The sequence below is a fragment of the Meriones unguiculatus genome, chromosome 3 (assembly GCF_030254825.1).
Source record: "Meriones unguiculatus strain TT.TT164.6M chromosome 3, Bangor_MerUng_6.1, whole genome shotgun sequence".
Classification (NCBI taxonomy): domain Eukaryota; kingdom Metazoa; phylum Chordata; class Mammalia; order Rodentia; family Muridae; genus Meriones; species Meriones unguiculatus.
In genome coordinates this window covers 179,216,007-179,242,247 of record NC_083351.1, presented here as the reverse complement: position 1 = coordinate 179,242,247, position 26,241 = coordinate 179,216,007, and the positions used below count along the sequence as shown (strand labels likewise).

Here is a 26,241-nt window from a genome sequence, read left to right as displayed (position 1 = left end):
TGGAGTCAGCTTTGACCCCAGAAGCTCAGAGCTAAAGCATTTTCACTCACTCCTCTGGGGCCTCACGCTCAAGCCTCAGCCTCAGCCTCAGCCACTCCTGTCCCCACCTCCTCTTCCTCCTAACAGGACAGAAGCTGTTGCACCCGGCACCCTCCCCTCTTCAGAGGGGAGTTTATCAGAGGCCCACATAACTATAATTATTTGTGAGCCTCTGATTATAGTACAACCTGCCGGATTAGCTCACCGGATTAGCCACTCAGGTAACACTCATTTGACGGGAAAACCCATGACTCAGCTATCTTTAGGGTAAATAATTTAACAGTGAGCCCAGCCGTGTATTCCCCACAGGTCAGCCTCAGAGGCGCCTGCTAACCTGCTCTCTGCCTGTCAACAGGATCCAGGCTCAGCCCACCAGCAAGCTGCAGGCCCCAGACACTGCAAAGCCAACAGAGCCGGCCAGGTGCCCAGGTAAGAACTGCCCCTGTACCCATACAACACCCCAGGAGGTGTGGCTTAGCTGGGCAGGTAGGAACCTAGGCTGCCCTTTCTCTGGGGCTTGCTCAGGTACAAGCCAGGTGCTACTTGTAGTCCTTCTGCCACGCACCTGAGCCCCTAGAGACTAGGGGTGAGCCTCGGAGTGTTCGATGACTCTTGTGTATCTTTTGTCTCATAATGTTCCTCACGAGCTAGGATGCCTAACAGGCCACCACCCTACCAGAGCTGCTGTTCCAGTACCCACGCCAGACACGGTGGGCTCCACCAGTCACCACCATGTCCTGGGTTCCACTGAGAACAAAGAGTGTTTGACTGATATTACAAACAAGCACTTTGGAACCTGTAAACAGGACCAAGGCCACCACGTGGTCGGCATGGCCTGAGAATTCCTCAGTACTAAGGCAAGGTCAGAAGGGGCCAGGCCAGCCAGGCCAAAGGTGGACATCTGTGGAGCAGTGTGCTTGTTCAATGCACTTGGAGTAAGGGGCACACTGGTGCCTAGTGAGACACCCTCTAAACTCATGGGGAAGGCTGTCACAGACCAGGAGCCCAGCACACACAATGTGCAAGGCCTTCTAGACCAATGCTGCTCAGAGGATAACAGGCGATGGCTTGCGAGAACTTGTGTGGAAGGGGGTAACTGGCAGAACCCCTTGCCAGACCAGGTGGATGGGAAGTGGCCGGAGCTCAAGCTCAGTAAACATGTATCTGCCTCTGTTGTCACTGTGGCTTGGACTATGTGGGCTGGTGGAGGCCTAGCCTAGCCCCTGTCTTGGGTGGGTGACCTTCAGAATGCTGTAGACGGACTTTCACACGGGGGCTGAATTAAGTAGAGCGCAGAGCACCGCTGGGCTAAGGCTGGATAGAATGGCTCCTAAAGCATGTTGCTGTCCTAAGCACCTCTCACCACAAAATTAGTATTTTGGACATCAAGGCCTTATATTAATCCACACAGAAAAACAACCTCTTGACAGGACAGCCTTTGAGGTCTGATGTCTGTTTGAGTGGACACCCACTGTGAGGCGGCTCCTGGGCTCCGAGAGCCTAGACCCCTAACCATGCCCATCCCCCTTGCAGGTTGGCCGAAGAGCCTGCTGTGGCAGGATGGACACTTCTCCTGAGCCCCAACAGAAGGGTGGGACACTGGTGCTAGTGCGACGGCAGCCCCCTGTGTCCCAGGGCCTGCTGGAAACGCTGAAGGCCAGACTGAAGCGGAGCTGCACCTGCAGCTTGCCGTGTGCTCAGGCTCTGGTGCAGGATCTGTTTCCCGCCTTACGCTGGCTGCGCCAGTACCGCCCTAAGGAGTACCTGGCAGGTGATGTGATGTCTGGATTAGTCATTGGCATTATCCTGGTGCCGCAGGCCATAGCCTACTCACTGCTGGCTGGGCTGCAGCCCATCTACAGTCTCTATACTTCCTTCTTTGCCAACCTTATCTACTTTCTCATGGGCACCTCACGCCACGTTAATGTGGGCATCTTCAGCCTGCTGTGTCTCATGGTGGGTCAGGTAGTGGACCGGGAACTCCAATTGGCTGGCTTTGACCCCTCCCAGGATTCTCAGGGGCCCAGGAACAATGGTAGCACCCTCAACAACTCCGCTACACTGATGCTTGGGCTACAGGATTGTGGACGGGACTGCTATGCCATTCGAATTGCCACGGCACTCACTCTGATGGCCGGGCTTTATCAGGTAAGGAGTTAGCTGTACAGCAAGCAGGCTAGCTGGCTCAGTAGATTAGAGCACCTGAAGGGAAGGCCTGACAGCGTGTGGAGGAAGCATCCTTCAGGCTCAGAGAGAAAACAGCACAGCCAGGACAGAGGTAGAGCCCAGACCTAGGTGCAGGAGGGGCTGAAGGCACAGAGTAGAGGGATGTGTGGGACTGGCCTGACCAGCTGCGGTTTGAGGAGGGCCATCGGGCAAATGTGGCCATGGCTAAGGGGAGCTAGCCTGCAACCCCAGCGTCGACTTGGCTTCCTGACCTAGGAAGGACCTGGGGGCAGCAGTGCATTCCCCTGGTGTCCAACCCCTTGCTCTTGTCTGCTGACCCTGTCTTTTCTCTTCTTCCTGTCTGCTCCACGGCAGCCTGGGAGAGACCTGGTGGCAGAATCTGTGTATTGCATGTAAGACACGAGGGAAGGGGCTGCCTCCTGGGGCCAGCAGCTCTTATTCTGAAACAAAACCAATTTCTGCCTGTGCGAGCGTGTGGGAAGGGAGCATCCACAGACAGCGGCAACATCCATGTGTTATGTCCCTGTGTCTTCTGGCCTGTTATGCATGTGGAAAACAGCAGGAGTCCGTTTGGGGGAGTGCTCCCGTGTGGGTACGGGCTCTGCGCCGTGGCCTCCACACCCTCTGGTTTATACTGACGCTGGCTCCTGCCTCACAGCCCTCCAAACTGACTGTACTCCATCTGCAGGTCCTCATGGGTGTCCTCCGGTTGGGCTTCGTGTCTACCTACCTCTCACAGCCACTGCTCGACGGCTTTGCTATGGGAGCCTCCGTGACCATCTTGACATCTCAGGCCAAACACCTGCTGGGCGTGCGGATCCCTCGGCACCAGGGCCCAGGCTTGGTGGTCCACACGTGGCTGAGCCTGCTGCAGAGTGTGGGACAGGCCAACGTGTGTGACGTCATCACCAGTGCTGTGTGCCTAGGAGTTCTGCTGGCAGCTAAGGAGCTCTCAGACCGCTACCGGCACTACCTGAAGGTGCCAGTCCCCACAGAGCTCTTCGTCATTGTGGTGGCCACAACTGTGTCCCACTTTGGACAGCTCCACACACGGTTCAGCTCAAGTGTGGCTGGCAACATTCCCACTGGTTTTGTGGCCCCACAGGTACCGGACCCTAAGATAATGTGGCGTGTGGCCCTGGATGCCATGTCCCTGGCCCTTGTGGGCTCAGCCTTCTCTATTTCCTTGGCAGAAATGTTTGCCCGTAGCCATGGCTACACTGTCCGAGCCAACCAAGAGTTGCTGGCTGTGGGCTGCTGCAATGTGCTGCCCGCTTTCTTCCACTGTTTTGCTACCAGTGCTGCTCTGTCTAAAACCCTGGTGAAGATAACCACTGGCTGCCAGACCCAGCTGTCCAGTGTGGTCAGTGCTGCTGTGGTGTTGCTGGTGCTGCTGGTGCTGGCTCCGCTGTTTCACGATCTGCAGCGATGTGTGCTAGCCTGTATCATTGTTGTCAGCCTGCGGGGGGCGCTGCGCAAGGTGAAGGACCTCCCGCAGCTCTGGCGGCTGAGCCCTGCTGACGCACTGGTCTGGGTGGCGACCGCGGTCACCTGCGTGCTGGTCAGCACCGAGGCTGGACTGTTAGCCGGAGTGTTCTTCTCCCTGCTCAGCCTGGCGGGCCGCACGCAGCGGCCCCGGGCTGCCCTTCTTGCTCGCATTGGAGACTCGGCCTTCTACGAGGATGCGGCTGAGTTTGAGGGCCTCCTGCCCCCGCCCGAGGTGCGAGTGTTCCGTTTCACGGGTCCACTCTACTATGCCAACAAGGACTTCTTCCTGCGGTCGCTCTACCGCCTAACAGGGCTGGAGGCAGGGCACTCGGCCACCAGAAAGGACCAGGGACCGGAGATGGGTGTCGGCAATCTTGCCGACGGCAAGGATCCGGGCTCAGTGAGCAGCGGGGCTGGGCTGGTGCTACCCCTGGCATTCGGTTTCCACACAGTGGTCATTGACTGTGCGCCACTGCTGTTCCTGGACGTGGCCGGCATGGGCACCCTGAAGGACCTGCGCAGAGACTGCAGGGCTCTGGATATCACCCTGCTGCTTGCTTGCTGCAGTCCCTCAGTGAGGGACACGCTGAGGAAGGGGGGCTTCCTTGGAGAAGACCAGGGCGCTGAAGAGGAACTACTGTTCCCCAGCGTGCACAGTGCTGTGGAGGCCGCGCGAGCGCGCCGTGAGGAGCTGCTGGCTGTGGATTCTGCCCTTTAGCAGGGCCCACTTCCTCAAGAGCCAAGACCATGTCCACAGCCAGTACTGAGCTCCTTTGTAGGAGTGATATGAAGGATAAAGTCATTAGAGGTACACCCTTGGACCACCTATGCCCTGGAGAAGGCAGGGAACTCCAATTAGGAAAGGGAAGTGCGGCACCCTAAACACGGTCAAGGGTTCCAAACATCGCGTGAGTGAGCCCCTCTACCTCTGAGACCACTGCTGCCCCCTGGTGCCTATCCAACTCCGGTAGCTGCACTGCACGAAGGATTCCTCAGCTGAGGCGCTGCAGTTTGATAATCTAGGTGTCATACTTCCGAAACAGTCCTGCAAACTGTGTGTCCTCCAAGACGCCAAAAGGACACTTTCCCACCCCCTGCACCTCCCCCCCAGGTACCAGGAATGAGCTGCCCTGTTCCAGAGCAGACGGTCCAGTGTGTAACCCCAACCTGACCTTCAAACACAACGTCTCTGCACAGCTTATACTAGTGACCACAGTGTGGCACACGCATGTACAAAGCCAGGCACAGTAGACCCAACCCCATTCTGTACTTCTAAGAAAACCTCAGGAGGAAATCACGTGTGCCCAAGCAGACATTCCCCTCCTCTTCTGCCCAACAGGATCCTCTAACAGGAAGTACACAGCTCCAGCCCTGTGCCCTACCATGATGCTCCCCCACCCAGAGCCCAGCACTGTGCTCCACAGCCGGCCCCGACAAAGGCCAGGCAAAGGCCCTCCGAAGGTCAGGCTCTGCCCAGCAGCTCCCAGGGCACCCACCTTATCACCCACCTGGCTGTGATGAGGTCCAGCAGCCAGTGTATCCGGACCTGTTCAATGCCGCTGTGAGGGACAGCACCTATGTAGGCAAGGTTCAGTTGCTGGTCCCAACTAAGGTCGTACTGGTCAGCGTGGTCGTGAGGCAGTGGGGGGCTAGGGACAGGACAGAGAAGTGAAACGTTTGCAGGGGCCTGCAGCAGAACAGATTCCACACACGCAGACCCTTGCAGATGAACAGTGTGTGTCTCCACAGTATATGATAAAGTAGCCTTTCATCAGAATGTTCTACAGTCTTGTCTCTGGGGGAGGGACAGGACACTGTACCTTATTCTAATAGGACGCCTGCCTGCCATAGAAGAGGATCTGAACATTCCTAGAGAGACTTGGAGGCACTCAGAAACCGGGTCAGGTCTTGGTACTTGGGGAGACTCCCGGATTCCGCTGAAGTACTGATAGTGAACCTATAGCCTGAGTACCATGCTTTTGATCCCGAGGGGCCACTTAGGGAGGCTCTGACACTCCAGGGACTCATTAAGGTAGGAAACCTACGCCACACTCCAGAAATGTACTAGCCTGGGAAGAGAGTGGGCCCTGAAGGAATTTGCTCTTCACTTCTGAGTGTCCAGGAATGAAGGGCAGAGCGCCCAAAGGTGTGATGAGAAGAACTCAGAGGATAGAGCAGGAGCGCTCCGGGTCCTGACAAGAGCATGAGATGGGCCTCACCAGAAGCCGGTGCTCCTCCAGAAAGGCAGCAGAGGCCTGAGAGGGCGGGCCGCGTCCACACGCACCAGGTACGGAGTCTCAGCCTGCGACAGTGGCGCGGCCAGGACCGCAGCTAGAAACGTCAGGGTAGCGAAGGTGGGACACGGGGGGCGCATGGCTAGGGTATCTGGGCGCTCCCGATCGGCAAGCCTTTAGGTGTCGGTCGCAATGGTTCCGTCTCCGGAGAGCGCCCCACGTGACCGTGACCACTCACCAGGCTGGGGTAGGATGGAACCCAGAACGCGCCGCCTCTTCCTGGCGAGTTCCGCCCTGGCTGCTGCGTCTCCGGCGCTCAGTGCTTTGAGAACACTGGCCTTGGGTGTCTCAGCGCATCATTATTCTTGGCGGGGCCCGGAAAAATCTCTTTGGAGGCCGGCAAGCGGTCGGAAAAGCAAATCAGGCATTATGGAGTGTCATGAGCGGTGAAGGTGGAGATCTGTACCAGAAGATGGCGCTGCCGGACTGCGCCAAGGATTGGATTTGGCGGCAAAGTCAAGCAGATCTATGCCTTTTCCGAAATGGGCTGCTGCCAGGCGTGGTGGGAGACGCCGCAGAAGCCAAGTGGCCACTTCCAGTGGACAGCCAAAGGTCAATCCTGGATATCTGGAAAAGCAGGGTCAGTAGTGCAAGTCTTTAAGATTTGAGTTGTGCACACATCCAAAGTAGGATTTGAGCAACAATGGACCAGAATTAACTGGCATCTTGGTAGCACGTGCTTTTAACCGCTGGGCTTCCTTCAACAATAGAAGCAATCAAGTTTCACAACCCCATGAAAAACCCCCTTTTCATACAAGCTTCCCCTGACACCAACAGTAAGTAGGAGCCCTTCCTTAGAACCATCCAGCTAGTATTGACAGTTCCTTAGGTTGGGAACTGTAAATCTTAGATCACCGGGATAGCTGGTAAAGGGAAGGTTTCTAGGTGAAGAAGTGAAAGCTCTTTTGTCATAACCCCATGCAAGGATCAGAAAGTCAGGCGTCCGTATGGCATTTCTGCGGTGACTGAAACACAAAGTTCAGTGTCCGTAGACAGTAGCTGCATACTACCTGGTAGGGTGTCCTGTTCTCTGTGAAGAATAATGTATGGAACCTGTACTTTTGGTCTTGAGTGAGTAAGTTTATTAAGTTTGTGGCAAGCAAAGGTAAAATAGCAAATAGCAGGTAGTGGATAGAAGCAGCAGATTGCTAGAGTTAGCTTGAGGCCAAGCAGAGCAATTCAATCAGAAGCTGAGAGAAACCAGTTTGAATCAGTCAGCTTGGAGAGAAGTTTGGGCCAGAAAAGCTGAGTTGAACCAGCCAGCCGGAGTTCAGAAAGAACTAGAAGAGGGTGAGATTATTCAGCAGTACGTCTCGAAGGCTGAAAACATTCTAGGCCTAGATTAGCTTTTATGGAGGCTAGGAGCTTCCAGCACTATGCCTAGGTTAGCAGACAGGCGTAAGCTTCCAAGACAAGACTTACTTCAGGCAAATAAAAGATACTTTAACAGTGGCACCTGCTAATAATCCCAGTACTGTGGAGGTGGAGAGGATTCTGGGCTTGCTGGCTAGCTCACCTAGCAGAATTTGAGAGCTCTCATTTGTCTCAAAAAGCAAGCAGAAATTGTAAGACTTGCTGCCTGATGACATGAGCTCAGTCTCTGGAATCGACATGGCAGAAGAAGAGAACAGAAGTTGTCTTCTGACCTCCATGTGTTTGCTATGGCACTCAAATGCTCCTATACATATATATACAAATAAATAAAACATTTTTTAAAAACACAAAGATGGAGATCAATTGAAGAAGACACTCATTGTTGATCTCTTATCTCCACGAACACACATTTGTGTGTGTGTGTGAACACACACACATACAGAAAGAGAGAGAGAGAGAGAGAATCAAGCTATCAGATTTAAAAAAAAAATCACTGTATGGACTGGAGAGATATCTCTTCAGTTAAGAGCACTGACTGCTCTTCCAGAGGACCTGAGTTCAAAACCCAGCACCCATGTAGTCGCTTACAACTATCTGTAAGTCCAGTTCCAGGGGATCCAAAACCCTCTTTTGGCCTCCACAGGCATTGCACACACCTGGTGCACAGACATGCATGCAGGCAAAACGCTCATACACATAAAATAAAAATAAATCTCAAAAAATAAAAAATAAAAAGCACTATAAAGAGCCCATGTGGTGCATGTTTGTAATCTTAACACTCGGGAGCCTGAAGCAGGAGAATCACATTTTAAGACAGCCTAGGCTACATAGGAAGACCTTGTCTCAAAAAGCCAAGAACTGGGTATATAGTTGAGAGGTGCAGCTTTTGCCTCGTATGTGCAGGGTGTGTGCACATTCCCAGCCCTGGAAACAAAATCGTAATGTGAACTGTAAAGACTAAGAGGAAAAAGGCAAAAGGAAGCAGCAAAGTGATCCTGGAAGCAGCCAAGTGGAAATGACCTGTTGCCTTCAAAAAGCCAAACGATCACATGAACAGTGACTTCCAGCACAGGTCCTGGAGCTGAAGGCTGGAAACAAACTTTCTAAGTCCTGAAAGCATCTTAGTTTGCTTTCTTTTGCTGTGATAAAGCTTGCTGAACGAAAGCGACTTGGAAGGAAAGGGTTTATTTGACCTCACTTCCCAATCAGTCCACCACTGAAGGGAGTGAAAAGGCAGGAACCTGGGAGGAGGAGCTACAGCAGGAACAGTAGTAGAAAGCTGCTCCGCATAGGCACCTGCCCAGGGGTGCCTCACCCACAGTGGGCTGGGCCCTCCCACATCAGTCACTAATCAACAGAATGCCCCCACAGACTTGCCTACGTACCAATTTGGTGAAGGCCATTTTCCCAAATGAGGGTCCTTCTTCCCAGAAGACCCTAGCTTGTGTTACATTGACAAAAATAAATAAATACATAAATAAACAAACAAATAAATGAATAGCATATAAGCAACTGGTAACTTAAAATTCTAAATTTAGCAAAAAAAAAAAATTTCAGTTGGGTGTTATAGGCTTTGAGTCTCAGACACTCGGGAGGTTGAAGCCAAAGGCTTGCTTGAGCCTAGGAGTGTAAGGCCAGCCTACACAACACAATAAGAAATAGATCTATACGTCACAGATGTTTTGCAAAGTAGAGGTTGATTAGAAACATTTTAGAGAAGTTGTCAGAACAACTGTTGCCACCCATTTCTTACTGTGGAAATATTTCTTCTTGCTCTTCTTCAAGCAGAAAGACAGTGGTCCCCAGACAAATGCAGAGGAACCAGAAAGAACGAAAAGCAGGGGTATAAAAGCTGTGTAAATCTAATGAATTGGGCCTGCAGAAAGCCACGATGGTAGAAGCGTCTTATGGGGACATAAGGACGAATGTGTCCAGGGAGTCAATAGCAGTGCAGGCCCTAAAGGAGGGAGCAAGGCTGACCTCACCATCAGAGTTTCAGAACAAGCAGTCTTTATTGCATGTAGGGAAGGGGATTTGCATTCTAATTGCATTAGGATCTTGAGATGGGAGATTATCCTAGATTATCCAGTGGGTCTCAGATCTAACAGTATGCTTTCACAGGGAGCTAGCAGAAGATGTGACACAAGAGCAGGCCCACAGTGTCACCTCCGACCCAGATCCCTGCCTACCTGGTGGGCCCCTTAGCATTCATGAAGAGGATGGCCTTGAACTCAGGTCGGCCACAGCAACCCTTATGAAGGAAAACATTTAATTGGGGATGGCTTACAGATCAGAGGTTTTACCATTACCATCATGAAAGCAAGCATGGTGGCACTTGGGCAGACCTGGTGATGGAGAGGTAGCTGAGAGTTACATCTGGATCCACGGGCAGCAAGAACAGCACGTGAGCCACTAGACCTGGCTTGAGCTTCTGAAACCTCAAACCCCAATCCCCAGTGACACACTTCAACAAGCTCACACCTCCAAATAGTGCCACTCCCTATGAGCCTATGGGGCCATTTTCATTCAAACCACCACAATCTCTAACTCTGAATAAATACATATCAAATTTTATAATAAGTAGCTTTATATTTTTTTCCATGGGGAGGCAGTGACTTTAAGCTGCTCAGGTCTGGATTGGTTCTACAGTACTGGCCTAGCCATCCTTTTGTGGGGACAAGCTGTCCTTTGACAGCACTAGGTCACTGGATGGCTGCTGCCACCACCCCAGATCCAACCTGTCAGCTCTAAGATAAAAGTGTGTGTGGTTATTTATGTTCACCCATAAACAGGAGCATGAAATGACCAGCAGGATGACCCCTGGGCCCTCAGCCAAGGGAAGTGTGATCACTCAGACATGGCTGGAGAAGAAATATCATGGGCCCCCTACACAGGTTACAGAGCAGGGCTTCTAGCCTTCAGGACTATGAAGGACGGACCTGCTGGGAGGGAGGTGTGGCCTGTAAGACACATATTCACAGGTCCTGAATCTGCAAACTCCCAAAATGTGTTTGTATTATCCAAATCAATATCATCATGTTTTTAAGTCATTCAGGGTCATGCTAGTCTGAGCATGTAGATTTTTGCTGCTTGTCCCTGCTCATCTGTAGAACATTTTCTTGCTACTGTTGGTCATAGAAGAAGTAGCACAGTGTTGTATGCTGTTTCCTGTCTCTTAGGCTGCCATATTCTTACAGAAGAAAGAGATGTATTAGATACGCTCGAGGTGTGAGTGGCAGCACGCCCAGTCCATGGCGGAAGTAAGGATTGCTATCTGTTACTTATTAAACAAGGTATCTGTAAGCAGAGGCACATAGGAAACAAGGTCATGTTTCAATCCAGTGCCACGGACTAGCAGGCCCTCACTATTCCCTGAGGGCAGTGATGCAACATTCCTTTCAGCATAGGTAGTGATCCATCCATGAGGCTCTTTAGGACAAGAACTACTGCAGGTAACAAGCACCTGACTTCCCTGAGGTCCCTGCAAAGACACCAAGAGCTTCTACCAGCCAGTGAGAACAAAAAGCCCAGCAGAAAACAGGAAGATGTCTGAAAATGGCAGTTTAAGGTGGGTGAAGGTCCTCTGCAATCCAAGCACAGAGAGCATGGAATGCAGATTTAAGGGTCCACAGTCTGCAGAAAGTGCAACCCAGGAGCCTTCCACACAGCTTAGAAGTAGTCGCTCTAATTTCTGTGTAAATATATGTAAAGAAAAGTTTATTATTATTATTTAATATTTGAGACAGGGTCTTACTATGTAGCTCTCACGTCACCATGTAGACAAGGCTGGTCTTGAACTTACAGAGATCCCCCTGCTTCTGCCTCTTGAGTGCTGGGATTAAAGACATGTGCTACCATGCCTGGCAGTCTAGCATTATTTTCTAAAGTGACTTTAATGTGCACTGCTACCTCTTGTGCCACTCCAGCTCTATGAGGATCTGGGCAGGGGCCATGCAGGTGCAAGGACAGCACGTTCATAAAGCGTTATTCATTAAAGTAAGTCTGGTCATGACCCTGGGCCATTGGCAGTAGAATAACTAGCAGTGCGCATAGTACCTAAATGGCGTTACCAGCACTTACTGCACAATTCAGTGTGCACTAAGTAAGATTCAGGGAGCTCATTAGCAAAACAGTGGGGACTGTCAAAACGGATACTACAAGAGAGTTCTGCTACAAGGATGTTGAATTGAGGAATCATTCATAAAGTATGCCTTTTCTTTTCCTTGATTGTTCAGCCAGCTGGTTTCACTGGCTGTTTTCCTGCTTGGACGCTCTTCTTGAGCTCTACTTACTTGGTCCTGGATTTTCCACAGGCCAGTGACTGCTTCTGGCCGGTTAGTCCTTCGGTCTGCGGTCTGTCTGCCTCAGACACTGTATCAGAAGAGCTGCTGCAACCCAATGCCCTGGGCCTTCCCGGAATGGGGAGAAATCCTGAAGCAATGGAAGATCAAGGCTCTCCCAGTGTCCCACGGGTCTTCCCTCTGACATTTGGCCATTCTTGTGTCATTTTCTTTCCTGAGTAAGCAAAGCCCTTCAGAGGCGGGCTTTCCTGCTTTCATCTCAAGAGTTTCTGGTTCATCCCAGGCTCTTTCTGCAGGCGTTCTGCCCTGGTGATGTCAGCCTCTCCTGATAGTACTCTTGCCACTGTTTCCATTCCCTAATGCACTTACCCTGCAGGTCCCCACTGTATGGCCACTGGGGATCCGGCTAGAGCACCTTGAGCCATCATGCCAGTAGCGTCTCCCCAACTCCAAATCAGGGGAAGCCTACACGGGGCCTTTGAGGGCTGCTGGCAATAGGGGAAGCGTGATTCTTAGGTCCAAAGTCACGGGCATTATCTGGACAGCACAAAGCCGTGGCTGCTGTGGATGTCCTTCCACTGCATGCAGGTCCTCAAAACCCTGGAACATGCTGGAAAGTCTTGCCACGGAGTAAAGCAGCTTGTGGGAGCCCGCTGAAGCTCCTAGCTAGCTATGAATGTTCGCATATGGATTCTCCCTTGCTTTGACGAATAAAGGCCTCGTATCCAGTACCCTGAGACCCTATGTGGGAAATCTAGCCCATTGCTTGTTGCCACTGCGCCCCTCAGTCTGGCGCAGAGGCCCCGCCTTCAGCAGGACGGTACCGCCCCTCAGGAGGCCTCGCCTGTCTCTCCAGTCCGGCCCCGCCCACGCGAGCCTGCGCGATAGGTAGCGCAGTCGGAAGCCGGGAGCGGGCGCTGCCGAGGGCCCTCTTCTCTCCTACACCGCGGACCTGGCTTTAGCGCACAGCTGGAGCTGGGGTGTCTGGGTCGTGGATGGCGGCGGCAGCCGAGCCCGGGGCCCGGACCTGGCCGGGCAGTGGTTCTCCACGTCTCGGAAGCCCGGCCGGCAGCCCTGTGCTGGGCATCTCGGGCCGCGCACGCCCCGGGTCAGGGCCGGAGCGGACCGGGAGAGCTATTGGCCCCGCAGCTCCTGGTCACAGCTTTCGCAAGGTGACACTCACCAAGCCTACCTTCTGCCATCTCTGCTCGGACTTCATCTGGGGGCTGGCTGGCTTCCTGTGCGATGGTGAGAGTCCACCCCGCGTCCTGAGGCCGCTCCCAGGAGCCGTGCCCTCTTCCCCGGAACACTGCCCTGACCTTTGAGCCCTGTCCGTTTTGGCAATGGGCTCAGAGACAGTCTCCTGTTTGAGTAGGATCTTCCTATGGAGGTGACGCCTGCATTCAGGGGCAGGAAGAAGGTGTGCCCTGGGTCTGGTCCCTCTTGGCCTGGGATCTCAGGATTTCCTAGTGAGAGTTGGAGGCAGAGTGCAATGCCGTGGTTGGAATCTAACAGGGCTGCAAGAGGCAAGGTGTGTGTCAAGGCAGTTGCTGGGCCTGGGCATAGAGATGTAAAGGTAGGGTTGAGACCTGAGGCAATGGGGCTCTCTCTGGTGTTCCCGTGTGAGACTTCCTAAACGACTGGGACAGCCGGAGTGGGCAAGCAGGGCTGGCCTGACATGGGTCCTGGCCATTCTTGTCCCAAGTGCATGCTACAGCACAGAGGGACTGAACGCTGCTCTGCTCAGGCTCAACTGTTTGGAGAGCCAGGCCCAGCCTTCTTTACAGATGTGGCATGTCCCAACACAGCTCTCACCCAGCTGCCAAGCCGGCTGGGCAGGGCAGAGGAAAGCACCTCTTCCTCAGCTACCAGGCCGTTTTACGGCTGGCCCTCCTTGTACTCTGACTCCTGTGAGGAGGCAGGCCCTGAGACCCAAAGTCCGAATCTGTGAGGAGCATCGTGGCCTTTGACAGTGTGTTCTGACCAGGGACTAAAGGTGGGCTCAGTAGAGCAGCATCTGTCCTGTTCAAGGAGACAGGTTTGTGCTCTGGGCAGGACCACCAAGGCCAGAGTAGCTCCTCGCATAGGTTTGTCTTCTGCTGGTGGGGATGGCAAGATTGTCATGGCACCTCAGGGCTCCTAGTGATACAGGAGTGGTCACCTGGTTTTCTCTGTCAGATCAGAAATATTACATTGCCCTACCTGTCCTCTTCCAAAACGAGAGGACCACTGAGGTGGAGGCTGTGGTGTCTACACTGACTTAGCCACCCCAGGACCTACAACAGTGGCATAAGCAGGACTTCAGGTGAAAGTGTGGTCCTCTGACTCACGTTATAGGTGAAAGCCATAGAGAGCAGAGCTTCAAGTCTAAATCTAATCTCCATGCAGGTAAAGGTAGTGGAGGAAGACCTACAGGTCAGAGGCTAGACCTCTAGAACTGAGAGATAATGCAAGTAGGACTTGAAGTCTAAGGACAGACTCTAGGTACCCCTCACAGATATGACCCCTGGGTCTGTGGAGTCAGGAAACCTAAGCAAAATCCTGGTGTATAGCAGCCCAAGAGCCTGGTCCTTAGAAGAGGATGCAGAGCCCCTTCTAGGCATCGTTGTGGGGAGCGGGCTGGGACCTCAGCAGATGCCCTCACGGGGTGTGGGCAGAGGCCTCCCATTTGCAGGACCACACAAGGTGTTCTGCACACCACAGGCTTCAGTCTACAGAGGGGGCAGCCAGCAAGGCCGCGCAAGGTGGTGCAAACTGAGTGCCTGGAAAGGCCCCTCTTCGGTCATTGCTTTCTCATCTGCTTTTCCACCAGCTCTAGCCTCCTTCCAGCAGTTTTGGTTTTCTGGAGCATCCCATGGAAAACTTTTATTTGTTCTCTTCTAGGAGTGAGGTGTCTGGGGTCTCAGCAGGAGGGAAGCAGGAGCTAGGGCCCTCTAGATAGGTCTGGCTCCTCAGTCCATCTTGGTAGTCGTGTTTCTTTTTCTTATAGCCTTGTTCACAGTATCCCGCCTGTGGAGCCCAGCCCCTCACTCCCTTGTCCTGCCCCTGCCCTGGCTCTGATATGTTAGGCAGGCTTCTAGCCCCTCATGTATCTCCAGGTTTGTTTCACTGCTGAAGCTCTATTTGTGCTGAGGCCTGGAAATAAGGCTCCCTCCCCAACCAGCTGTGTTCTGTATATCCTAAGTGCCTCCCACAGCTGTTTATGTACACTTTGCCTTTGGAAACTCAACTCTCTGCTTCTTGGTTGGCCCCAGAGACAAGGGAGCTCTGGTCAGTGTGAGGGCATGGGCCACTCCCAAGGCAGCAGGACACACTCATCTCCCCCCGTGGTCCCACTGTGGCATCTAGCCCTTGGGTCCTTGAGGATGGTGCTACTACCTCCTCTATAATGACAGAGATCACTGGAATGATGCCCTGCCACTAAGTGGCACAGGGCTAGGGCACCATGCTGACTGGCTCAGCTCAAGTACTTCCACATTGGCTCTGGCTGAGTGGCCTCTTTACAGTGGGCTCCTAGCCTGTTATGGAACGCTGATGCCCTATGGTATGTTGGCAAAGACTGAGTCCTGGGACCTCTCACTCCCTGGGGCACATATGGAGCTTCTTAGCAAGGTAGGCTGACTCACACAGCTCTCCTCCCTGCAGTCTGCAACTTCATGTCCCATGAGAAGTGCCTGAAGCAGGTGAAGACGCCGTGCACAAGCATTGCACCAAGCCTAGTACGGGTGAGTGTGGGGCAGTGAGGGCACATGGCTCTCTTGGGGTTGAGTGCTGACCTCTAGCTGCCCTTTGTGTTGTCAGTGTAGCCACATCATGGTTAGGGAGCAAAGGACAGAGTTCTGCTCACAATTAAAAGAAAGGAGCTGTGGAGGAGCTGAGCACCCCGTGTGGATCTCTAGGGAATTGTACTAAGAAAAGTCAGTGTCAGAGGACACATGCTTGCCTGTGGAACACTCTGAATGAGGAAGACAGAGGAACACAGATCAGAGGTCAAGGTAAGCAAGCAGACGTGGCTGCAGACGGGCTGAATGAGGAGCCCTGGAGGCTGGGTACTATGCACTCGCCATGCTTCTTTAGCTACGACACTGGCTAATTTTGTAAGTTATTAACATTGGAAAATGGGGAAAGAACACAGGGGATCTCTGGATTGTTTCTCACAAATGCACACAAACCTTTAGAGGTTGTAACATAACAGTCTTATGTAAAAAGCCCCCGAGCCTTGGAGTTAGAATAGGTTTTGGCCATAGGGCTCTGGAGAGGACAGTGAGGCTCCTAGCAGAGTATAGACACTTCCCTTCTGTGAGTAATGAAAAGCAGCATAGCTCGACACAGTCCGAACAGTGAGCATGGTGGCCTCGCTTCCCAACACCCGCAGTCACAAGGCCAGGTCCCTGGCAGCTCTGCTCATCTGAGCGTGTACTCACCTGCACTAGCAGGTGGGTCCTGCCGGCTAGCGGGGGAGGAGAGGAGACAAGGGGGTGTGATGGGGCGCCACAGTAGGCAGAAGTGGAAGCTGACAGCTCTCTCAACACTGACAGCTTTCCCTTATCACTGATGCTCGGTGGATACTTGATTGCTTGGTGTGAGTGCTAAAGGCTGCTGTCATCTCAGGGCGATGCCCGCCAGAGGGAGGCCCTTGTGGGCATGTTGAGGCTGTAGCTTTTTAAAATGATCTCAGTGCTTTCTTGTTCATACTTGTGATTAAAAGAAATACTAGTATTATTTCAGATATGCTCAGAGGAGATAAACAAATTAAAAATCATCTTCCACCCTGAACACATACTACCCTCCTTGTGTGCAGTTTTCTGTTCTGCTTGTTGAGCGTGCTGTAAGTCTTGGGCTAAGGTTAAGACCTGACCCTTCCGACCAGCTCTCACGGGAAGGCAGCTTGTCCTCACACCTTCACAGTCACTGTGAGTGCCTCCAAGGGGGCAAATCTGGAGGGCGCTGGAAGCTCCTGAATCTAACAAGACAGGCAGGTGCCTGGCAGTGTTGCTGGCCTGTGGGAGTGAGGAATGGGGGTCAGGTAGACTTCTTTACAGAGCCCTTTCTCGGTTCACCTGTACCACAGTCAGCCGGGCTAGACCTAGTCCAGGCCTCACAGTAGTATAGCTGGATTGAGGCAGGCACTCTCAAGCAGGACTCGAGCTGCAGATTTCTGAAGGTGAAGGAGGAGGGGTGATCCCCTCTGTCCACATAGTTACCTGCAGATGTTGCTGGGCCACTTCACAGGGCTACCAGGGATAAGGGTGCAGGACCAGGCAGGCCCAAATGTTTTGGACTGCTCTGCCCCTGTAGGTCCCTGTGGCTCACTGTTTTGGCTCCCTTGGGCTCTACAAGCGCAAGTTCTGTGTGGTCTGTCGCAAGAGCCTGGAGGTCCCTGCGCTCCGCTGTGAAGGTACCATTGGGCCCTTGAACCCCTTGAAACTGAGCTTCTTACTCAAGAGGCCCAGTCTATGCTGCCCTGGGTAGCCCAGCCCTCCTCTACCTGTGGTTTGTCAAGGGCATGGGTGGTAGGCTCAGGCTGACTTTGGGGGCTCTAACAGTAAGAGCCTACCAGGCAGAAAGCAGTCAGTCTAAAAGAAGCTGGGCCAGGATGGCAGGGGTTGGGGTTGGAGCCGGCCCAGGCTAAGAGGTCAGTGAGGAGGGCAGGGTGTGGCAAGAGGCCCCTAACCTTGCCCGCCCCCCAGTGTGTGAGCTGCACGTTCACCCCGACTGTGTGCCCTTCGCCTGCAGCGACTGCCGTCAGTGCCACCAGGACGGACAGCAGGATTATGTGAGTGTACAGTGCTGGGGTAGGTTTGGTAGGGGCAGGCTGGCCGAGCCTCTGACTGCCCCCATCCCCAGGACACGTACCACCACCACTGGCGGGAGGGGAATCTGCCTTCTGGTGCACGCTGTGAGGTCTGTAGGAAGACTTGCGGTTCCTCGGATGTGCTGGCTGGCGTACGCTGCGAGTGGTGTGGTGTGCAGGTGGGCATGGGATGGCATGAATGGAGCTCAGGGTGGGGGACAAAAGAGAGGTGGAGCCAGGAGGTAGGAGTGGGCTCTGTGACAGGGGATGAGGGTAGAGGAGGAGGGGAGTTCCTTTCCTTCTGAGTTTTCTGGGTTATGGAGTAGCACCTCTGGCTTTGTGTACCATCTAGGTGGGCACTTAGGCTGGTGGCTGTAGAAATTGGCCAGCTTTCTGCCCAGGGTCCAGACTCGCACCTTTGTCCTTCTAGGCCCACTCAGTGTGCTCCACAACACTCACACCTGAGTGTACGTTTGGGCGTCTGCGGTCCATGGTACTGCCTCCTTCATGTGTGCGCCTGTTGTCCCGAAACTTCAACAAGATGCACTGCTTCCGCATCCCTGAGACCATGGCCCAGGAGCTCGGTGAGGCAGGGAGGTGGGGCTGGGGTGTGCCCTGGCTGGGCCAGGCACTGAGTAGAAGAGCTTTGTCTATCTTGAAGGCGATGGGGATGACGGCCTAGATGGAAGTGCTGCCACAGGCACAGGCCGAGAGGTGCTGACAGCTACAGAATCCAGTAAGTGTTCCACTCAGCTGCCACTCTGTCCCACCTAGCCCCAGACCCCAAGATTCTCATCTGCTTTCCTCTGGCCTAGCCAAACAGACCCTGAAGATCTTCGATGGCAATGACTCTGTGAGGAAAAATCAGTTTCGTCTGGTTACAGTTTCCCGCCTGGCTCAGAATGAGGAGGTGATGGTAAGAGTAAACCTACACACAGAGGCATGGTACACACTGTCATGCCTAGAGCCCTCTGCTTGCCCTCCCTTCATATCTGGCCCCCTTCCCAGCTGACTTCCCCATATCCACCTCCCTCACCTGGCTTTCCATACCAGGTCCCCTCTTCATGTGGTCCTCCATACTTGGCTCTACCCTCTACAGGAGGCAGCACTTCGGGCCTACTACATCAATGAGGACCCTCAGGACTTCCAGCTGCAGGCACTACCCCTAACCTCACTGTCTGGTAATACCCAGGCCCTGGGGAAGGCTGGGACCACTGAGGAGGAGGCTGGCAAAGGCTCTGGGCCCCGGGATTTCGCGTCTGAGGCCTGGGTCATCAGGTCTCTGCCTCGTGCCGAGGAGATCCTGAAGATCTACCCTGGCTGGCTCAAGTAAGATGCAAGCACAGGATCTGTTGAGGGAGGGGTGAAGGGAGGACCCAAAGCCCAAACTCTGAGCCTGTCCTTCATAGGGTGGGTGTGGCCTACGTGTCCATCCGTGTGAACTCCCAGAGTACCGCCCAGTCTGTGGTTCAAGAGGTTCTTCCACTGTTTGGACGACAGGTATGTACACTGTCAACTCCCACTGAACAAGGGCCAGGCTACCATCCCTCTGACTGCCCTAGGCCTGATGTTTCACCCATGTTATGCAGGTTGAGGATCAGGAGAGATTCCAACTGATTGAGGTGCTCATGAGCAGCAGACAAGGTAAGTGTACTGTGTTTCTCAGTAGGCTTGGGCCTGCTGCTCTGGGAGGCCTACCAGGACACTGGGGCTAGCCCACGCCCTTCTGATCAGTCCCACCTAGATTCACCTGCATCCCCACATGCCCCAGAGACTAAGAGCAGCTGTTTGTGGAAGGGAGGAGCCCAGTGCTGACATCCTGTGTCCCTCAATCCTACAGTCCAACGGACAGTGCTGGTGGATGAGGAACTTCTGCTAGACCGACTTTGGGACATCCGACAGGTCAGTGGTGTAAACAACGCTCCCAGGGAACTGCCAGCCCTTAGCCACAGCCTGTGGAAGAATGCTGCCAAGGCTGTCCACTCACCTGTCAGCTCCAGAGGGGCATTTCTTTTCAGATGCCATATCTTCCCAACCAGCAGCTGATATCCCTGGCAGTGCCCTCTATAACATATCCCCTGTTTCTGGCTGGGAGGCCTTGGGTATCGAGACTACCCAGGTCAGTTCTGAAGAGCTAAGTGGGGAGTTGGAGGAGCATTGCTGCCCAGCATTCCCCATTCCCATTCTTCCTGCAGACATCTGTGCGTCAGGTGAGCCAGACGCGGTTCTACGTGACCGAGAGCAGGGCCACGGTCCCACACGTCTCCATGTTCGTGGGTGGCCTGCCACCTGGCCTGTCCCCCCAGGATTACAGCAACCTGCTGCATGAGGCCATGGCCACCAAAGGTGTGACCTTGGGCTCTCCAGGGCCTGGCTGGGAGAGGGTCCTGACTGGGCAGTGGGACTATGGTACTAAGCCTAAGGTCCTCTTGCCTCCTCATGTACCAGCTGAAGCCCAAGCTCAGTTCCCATCCCAGGCCAGTCAACATGGCCTTCACTGCAGGGCTTTTGGTTTCCTTCTCCTCTTTCCTAAAGTATTTAGTCTGTCCTTCTAGAGGAACCCCTATACATTCAGGAGTCAGGGACCTTGCTTGGGAATAGGGCACTGGCAATTCCCAGGGGAGCTGACCCCAAAGAATGAGTCAGGGCTACTTGGGTGGGCTGTGCTCTGGATGTAGATGCCCTTAGGAGGGAGGCTGGCCCCAGACTGGGAGGTCAGGTCCAGCCCTCAGGATGACACTGACTGCAACCTATCTGTGCAGCTGCTGTGGTGTCTGTGAGTCACATCTACTCCTTGCAAGGTAAGCCCATATCTGGTGGATGTTCCTGAGTCGGGTAGAAGAGTCGACCCTTTACTCCCTTCTCCAGATCCACAGGTCTGGACTCATCCCTTAGTTTTGTTGCTTTTGTTACAATGTGGCCGAATTAGATATTTCCCCCATCTTTGTCCTTTCTCTGGGCCTGCATCTTTTAATGGGGAAGGATGGTTTCAGGTGTACTTCCATTCTTTCTGGCATGCAAACCCAGGACACTCAGAGACCATGAAGTGCTCATGGTACTGGATTTGGGTGTGAGTATGGTTGGTCAGGGAAACCAGCGGCTGCTCCTGAGTTCGGCCTGCCTGCCATGGGAGGTCTTTGCTGGAAGGATGGCCACTTTCTGTGGATGCCTCCTAGAGTCAGCTTACATGAGCTGGCTGTGGTCAAAGCTAGGGCTGGGACTGGTAGCCGAGCGTCCGCCTAGGTGCCTGGTTAGCAAGGCACATAGGAGAGGTTTTGTGGGTGAGACGTCTTGGGGTTGGATGTCATAGGGCAGACCCTGCCCTGAATACCTTTTGGGTGGGGTGACAAGATAAGCCTTCCCTGGATACCTGGGGCCAGAAGACACAGGACTCCTGACTGAGGGGGTGCATAGGACACCCACCTTGCTTTGGCCCACCTGTGGCAGGTGCAGTAATTCTGGATGTCACCTGCTTCGCGGAAGCTGAGCGGTTATACATGCTGGCCAGGGACACAACAGTGCATGGCCGGCCACTGACTGCACTCGTGCTTCCAGATGTGCTGGTGAGTAGTTGGGACTCTGAGGCCAGCTTAATGCCCCAGGACCATGTCCTCATTGCTAGATGGCTGGTACATGCCACTTTGGTCTATCTTACAACAGCCCAAATGGGACAAGACTGATTGACACCAGAGGTCAGAGAGTCAGTGCTTGTTCACGGTTTCTGAACAAGTAAGGCACGGTGCTTGGGACCAAGGCTTCTAACCTACTGGAATCACCACAGGACACAGCTCCACCCCACTTTAAGGCCAGAGTTAGGACCATGTGCCAACATCCTTCCAGGCCCTGCCCTCTTGAGTATCACGCTGGCCGCAACATTTACCCAGGTAGCTCTGTGCCTAGGGTTGTTTCTGGCCAGTAGATGGAGCTCCGTGACTTCAGCTACCACTCTTAGAACCTGGCAGTGAATGAGGTACACCCAGAGGTCAGCAGAGGTAAAGGGATTTCATTTGAGGAGTGCCAGCAGGATTTATGTCTAGGCTCTATGAAGTCCCTGCAGGTATCCAAGGCCTGCTTGTACCCAAGCCCTGATCGTGACTTTGGACTCAATTCTAGGAGGAACACAATTTGAATAGAATCAGTATGGAGACTATGGCCAGATTAGGCATCGCCTAGAGGTCCCTTCTGCCCCTGCCCACTGGTCCTGCCCTGGAAGTAGCTGTTCTCAATGCTTAGGGATATAGGTCAGGGCTCCGTGTATGTCTAACCAGGCACTAGCTCTGTGGCAGACTTAGGCACGAGGCCATATTCCCTTTTTGTTTTGTGTCAGCTGCTCTGCCTGTCCTTTGGGTATCCCATCCCAAATCTGTCCTTGCCCTAGCCATATGTGCTGCTGTCCACCCTTATCTGTGCCAGACTTGTTTGTCTGCCCTCTCACTCAACACTACTGTAGAGACCTAAATCAGCCCACTGTGTCTACAAACAGACACTCCTAGGGTCTGTCTCTTGGCATTATGTATGGGGAGACTGATTTTGTTCCCATGACTGGTGATGTGTGGTTATCCCTGTGAACTGAGCCCTCCGCCTGCCCCGTGGCAGGTAATACCAGGTAGGATTTGTGGACCATCATGGGCCTGTGGCTTTATAGCCAAGAAGGTAGAAATGGTCACTTGACATATGTCACAGTGGCTATGTCCCTGGTATTTGTGCTTGGAGCTCCAAGCAGCCACAGTGGTGTTCTCACCGGAAGGGATTACTGAGAGGTCAGTAATGGAGTGGAGATAAGTCTGTGCACTACCTCAGGAGGGACTGCCTATGGCTTAGCAGGCTTGGAAACTGAGGCTGGACATTGCTTAGCATTTCCAGTGTGGGACCTTGACCTTAACGTAATTCAGTCCTCCACCTCTCAGCACACGAAGCTGCCTCCTGACTGCTGCCCTCTCCTCGTGTTTGTGAACCCCAAGAGTGGGGGCCTCAAGGGACGAGAACTGCTCTGCAGTTTCCGGAAGCTGCTAAATCCACACCAGGTCTTTGAGCTGACCAACGGGGGCCCTCTTCCTGGGTGAGTCTGGAGTCTTCCTGCACATGGAAACAGCAACCCCTTCTCTAGCTAGTAGGAACTCCAAATGGGACTGCTGGAATCATTAAGTCCTCTATGAGGCCAGAGATGGACATCTGAAAAGGGAAGGGCTGCCCAGGGCAAGGATGAGTAGTGTCCAGCTCCTGGCCTGAGCAGCCAGGAGGTAGTGGCAGAATGCTGTCTCCCACACAGGTTCCACCTTTTCTCCCAGGTGCCCTGTTTTCGGGTACTGGTGTGTGGTGGAGATGGCACCGTGGGCTGGGTGCTCGCTGCCCTGGAGGAGACAAGGCGCCATCTGGCCTGCCCAGAGCCACCTGTGGCCATCCTGCCCCTGGGTACAGGTGGGCTTAGCCATCAACTTGAAGGATGGGGTCTCAGGGCTGTCCCTACTGTGGGTTTTGCTAAAGATTTATGGTGGTGTGTGGACTATGCTGTATTTCCTGTTCCCCAGGGAATGACCTTGGCCGGGTCCTCCGCTGGGGGGCAGGCTATAGTGGTGAGGACCCATTTTCTGTGCTGGTGTCTGTGGATGAGGCTGATGCTGTGCTCATGGATCGCTGGACAATCCTGCTAGATGCTCATGAGACTGACAATGCAGAGAACAGTGTGGCAGACACGGAGCCCCCCAAGGTACCCATGTAGCACCTGTTAGAATCTTACATTTGAGCCCTCCCCCCATATGCATCTTTCCTCCCAGTCACCTGAGGCAGAACAGGGGCTGGTTGACTCAAGCCTGTGGGGTTGTGGAGTTCTGCTTTGTCTGGGGGTGCTGTGGCATTTAAGCAGAGAGGACCCTAGGAAAGGGCACTGAAGACAACAGATAGAGTTAGCCATGTCTGGCACAATTCGGGACACTCAAGAGTGGCTGGCCAGCATCCTGGTTATGCCCTGTCTCCAGATTGTTCAGATGAGTAACTACTGTGGCATTGGTATCGATGCGGAACTCAGCCTAGACTTCCACCAGGCACGTGAAGAGGAGCCTGGCAAATTCACAAGCAGGTACCAGTAAGGCAAGGCTGGGGCCCAGGTCACTTACAGCAGCCAGCAGCTTTTACCTGGTAATTGGGGGTGCCTACTTCCCTGTGGCAGGTTCCACAACAAGGGCGTGTATGTGCGGGTCGGGCTGCAGAAGATCAGCCACTCTAGAAGCCTGCACAAGGAGATCCGGTTACAGGTGGAGCAGCAGGAAGTGGAGCTTCCCAGCATTGAGGGCCTCATCTTCATCAACATCCCCAGGTGCTGGGGCTGGGCTGTCAGAGGCTCTGCAGTTTAAGCCAGGTGCTGGGTCTGTGTCTGGTCTGTACCTAACTTTATATTTTCATCTTTTGGGGGCAGCTGGGGGTCAGGGGCTGACCTGTGGGGCTCTGACAACGACTCAAGGTTTGAGAAGCCACGTATAGACGACGGGCTGTTGGAGGTGGTGGGTGTGACAGGTGTCGTGCACATGGTGAGCACTTGGCAGGCCGGTGGGTAGGTCCTGGGGTACTCCTGGGCCCTCACTAGCCAGCTCTGCTTTTCTCTTACCCAGGGCCAGGTACAAGGTGGGCTGCGCTCTGGAATCCGAATTGCTCAGGGCTCCTATTTCCGAGTCACACTCCTCAAGGCTACTCCAGTGCAGGTGGATGGTGAACCCTGGGTTCAGGCCCCAGGGCACATGATCATCTCTGCTACTGCCCCTAAAGTATGTTGACAAGGCTGAGAGCAGAGGTAAAATGGGTCAGGGCCAGGCGGGGTGCTGGTGTACAATAGCTAAAGCCAGGTGGGTCTAAGCTTTGGCTCTCTGGGACTCTGGGTCTCATAAGGCCCTGGTGAGAGCCTCAGAGGGGTAAGAACAAAGACTCTGTTCAGTGGGCTGTAGGCTGCCCACCAGGCAGCTTTACCAGTTCCTTCCTCTTTTGTGGAGCAGAGCCAAGAAGTATTCATTGGCCCTGAATTCCCAGAGCTATCACCTATGATGTCATTCTGTCCCTCTGACCCTCCGTCCTTGCCTTGGAACAGGTTCACATGCTGAGGAAGGCCAAGCAGAAGCCCAGGAAGGCTGGCGCCATCAGGGATACCAAAGGGGACACTCTGCCTGCTTCTGAGGGCAATCCTTAATAGAGGAGTCAAGATGAAGGGTCTCAACCACCCAGCCTTTATGTCTTTGGTTCTGTTCCAAGTCACACATTGGCTGGCCAACAGATGGACTTAGCTATAGCACTGACCATAGCATCTTTATGGGTATTGGGATGTTTCCATCCCTCATTCTCATCCAATGTCACGTGCAAATTTAGGAATGGGTAAAGTAACGGCCTTTGCTCACTCTGCCATAGTACCAATCTATATGACATGGACATGAGGCTCTGGCTAGCCTGTCTTCTGCACAAGACAGGTCTTTATAGGCTAAGTGGAGCTGGTCCTATTAGTCACACTCCTTCCTTGGAAATCTCTTGGAACACCTTGGGCACAACACTTCTGGATGCAGGCCATCCAGGTGGGCCCTCTGATCTCATTTTGTCTTCTTGCAAAGCAGCTAACCCTGCTGGGCCCTGGCCTAGCAAAAACAGAATGCTGCCTGTTCCTCTTGCACCCACACTGGATGGGTATGGCATCCTCAAGTCCCCTGGGCTCATCACCAGATAGCAGTTTGAGCTGAAAACATTAGTTCCAAGGTTTAATCTAGCTTGTGGCCCTGAGCTGACAGAGCTATATACCTCTTTGTCTACTCTGAAGCTAGGTAAATTTAGGTGTTGCCCACGTTATCAAAGCTGGAATGTGTGCCAGGCCCTGGGTGGGCACCTAGTGCCTGGAAGGGATCAGTGCAGGGCCAGGTGGGGCCCAACTGAGGAGTGTGTAGATACATCCGCTCTTGTGGAGTGGCTAGAGCTTCTGTAGACTCGACTTATAGCACTTTATATACATGCTGTTTGCCAGGCTGTAGCCCTTCCTTGTACATGTAGAACTTCTACTCTGGCTCCTACACAAATGGAGGCAGCTCTGGTGGCCAGGCCTTACTGGGGGCATCGGGTTCACAGAATGAGACAAAGCTGTCTCTTCCATGCACCGAAGAATTCACTGTCACACTTCAGAAGAATGTGTCAAAAAACGAGCCGTCTAGCTAAGCCTGGTGGTACATGCCTGCATATTTCTTGGGGGCTAAAGCAAGAAAATAGCAGGTTAAAGGCATCACTGGGCAATAGAGCTAAGGCCCCTTGCAAACAGTGAAAACAAGGTCCAACCCCAGCCCTTGATGGGAGAGGACCTAGGTGAGAGGTCTCCCATGTTCATCTCCAAAAAAGTCAACAGGTCTAGATCTTTATCGTGTTTATCATCAGTGGGCCTGTGACCACCCAGGGAACCTACCTGCCTAGCAGCTTCGTGGGACCACTGTGGAACTCCTCACCTGCTTTTGCCAAAACTGCACACAGGTGCATCCGACACCCATGTTCTCAGTGTACGTGTTCCTCATGTTTACATCATTTCAATGTCCAAAAGAAATTCTTTGTGGTATAGTTTTTCACTTTTATTTCAGTCTGTAGGAATTGTTTGTAAATTATGGTCAGTGTAGCTTGTCCTCTGTATTTAAGTGAGACTGTCCTTTTGTGGAATGTGTCCTGTGCATTGGTCCTATCTCTGTGTGTAATTTATCACTACCTGAATGTGATGTAATTTATATCTGGGCCAAATACAGCGTGGGCTTTGCCGTCA

General features: G+C 53.3%; 3 protein-coding genes across 10 annotated transcripts in view; 2 read left to right on the top strand and 1 right to left on the bottom strand.

Annotated features, from left to right (window-relative positions):
- The window catches only part of Slc26a1 (solute carrier family 26 member 1), a 7,982-nt gene extending 2,491 nt beyond the window's left edge, over positions 1–5,491 (top strand). For 3 of the 4 annotated variants that reach the window (XM_021651814.2, XM_060381117.1, XM_060381118.1), the window contains 3 exons: positions 395–468; positions 1,573–2,187; positions 2,915–5,491. In XM_021651814.2, coding sequence (XP_021507489.2) covers positions 1,600–2,187; positions 2,915–4,432 — 2,106 coding nt within the window. In that variant the 5' untranslated portion in view covers positions 395–468; positions 1,573–1,599 and the 3' untranslated portion in view covers positions 4,433–5,491. Of the gene's footprint in view, positions 1–4; positions 261–394; positions 469–1,572; positions 2,188–2,914 lie in introns of those variants that run through there. The other variant, XM_021651813.2, reaches the window with a different exon arrangement.
- The window catches only part of Idua (alpha-L-iduronidase), a 24,907-nt gene extending 12,331 nt beyond the window's left edge, over positions 1–12,576 (bottom strand). For all 5 annotated transcript variants that reach the window (XM_060381121.1, XM_060381120.1, XM_060381119.1 and 2 more), the window contains exons 1-3: positions 11,675–12,576; positions 5,934–6,575; positions 5,223–5,363 (exon numbers count right to left, since the gene is read on the bottom strand). In XM_060381121.1, the coding sequence (XP_060237104.1) occupies positions 5,223–5,363; positions 5,934–6,088 (296 nt within the window). In that variant the 5' untranslated portion in view covers positions 6,089–6,575; positions 11,675–12,576. The remainder of the gene's footprint in view (positions 1–5,222; positions 5,364–5,933; positions 6,576–11,674) is intronic.
- On the top strand, positions 12,566–26,241 carry Dgkq (diacylglycerol kinase theta). Its single transcript, XM_021651795.2, has 23 exons — positions 12,566–12,931; positions 15,329–15,408; positions 16,982–17,081; positions 17,374–17,459; positions 17,531–17,656; positions 17,908–18,061; positions 18,139–18,213; positions 18,293–18,393; positions 18,577–18,806; positions 18,887–18,977; positions 19,067–19,121; positions 19,318–19,379; positions 19,673–19,823; positions 20,240–20,278; positions 20,925–21,040; positions 22,385–22,536; positions 22,747–22,895; positions 23,006–23,184; positions 23,453–23,553; positions 23,644–23,790; positions 23,890–24,001; positions 24,083–24,235; positions 24,553–26,241. Exons 1-23 carry the CDS (start codon positions 12,679–12,681, stop codon positions 24,649–24,651), a joined length of 2,811 nt encoding a protein of 936 aa, XP_021507470.2. The 5' UTR covers positions 12,566–12,678; the 3' UTR covers positions 24,652–26,241.

Excerpts from the sequence above, each read along its gene's own strand:
- Dgkq (XM_021651795.2), top strand. The coding sequence starts at position 12,679 with ATGGCGGCGGCAGCCGAGCCCGGGGCCCGGACCTGGCCGGGCAGTGGT. Across the intron at positions 15,409-16,981 it reads TTGCACCAAGCCTAGTACGG|GTCCCTGTGGCTCACTGTTT; the intron begins GTGAGTGTGGGG and ends CTGCCCCTGTAG. Across the intron at positions 18,394-18,576 it reads CTCAGAATGAGGAGGTGATG|GAGGCAGCACTTCGGGCCTA; the intron begins GTAAGAGTAAAC and ends TACCCTCTACAG.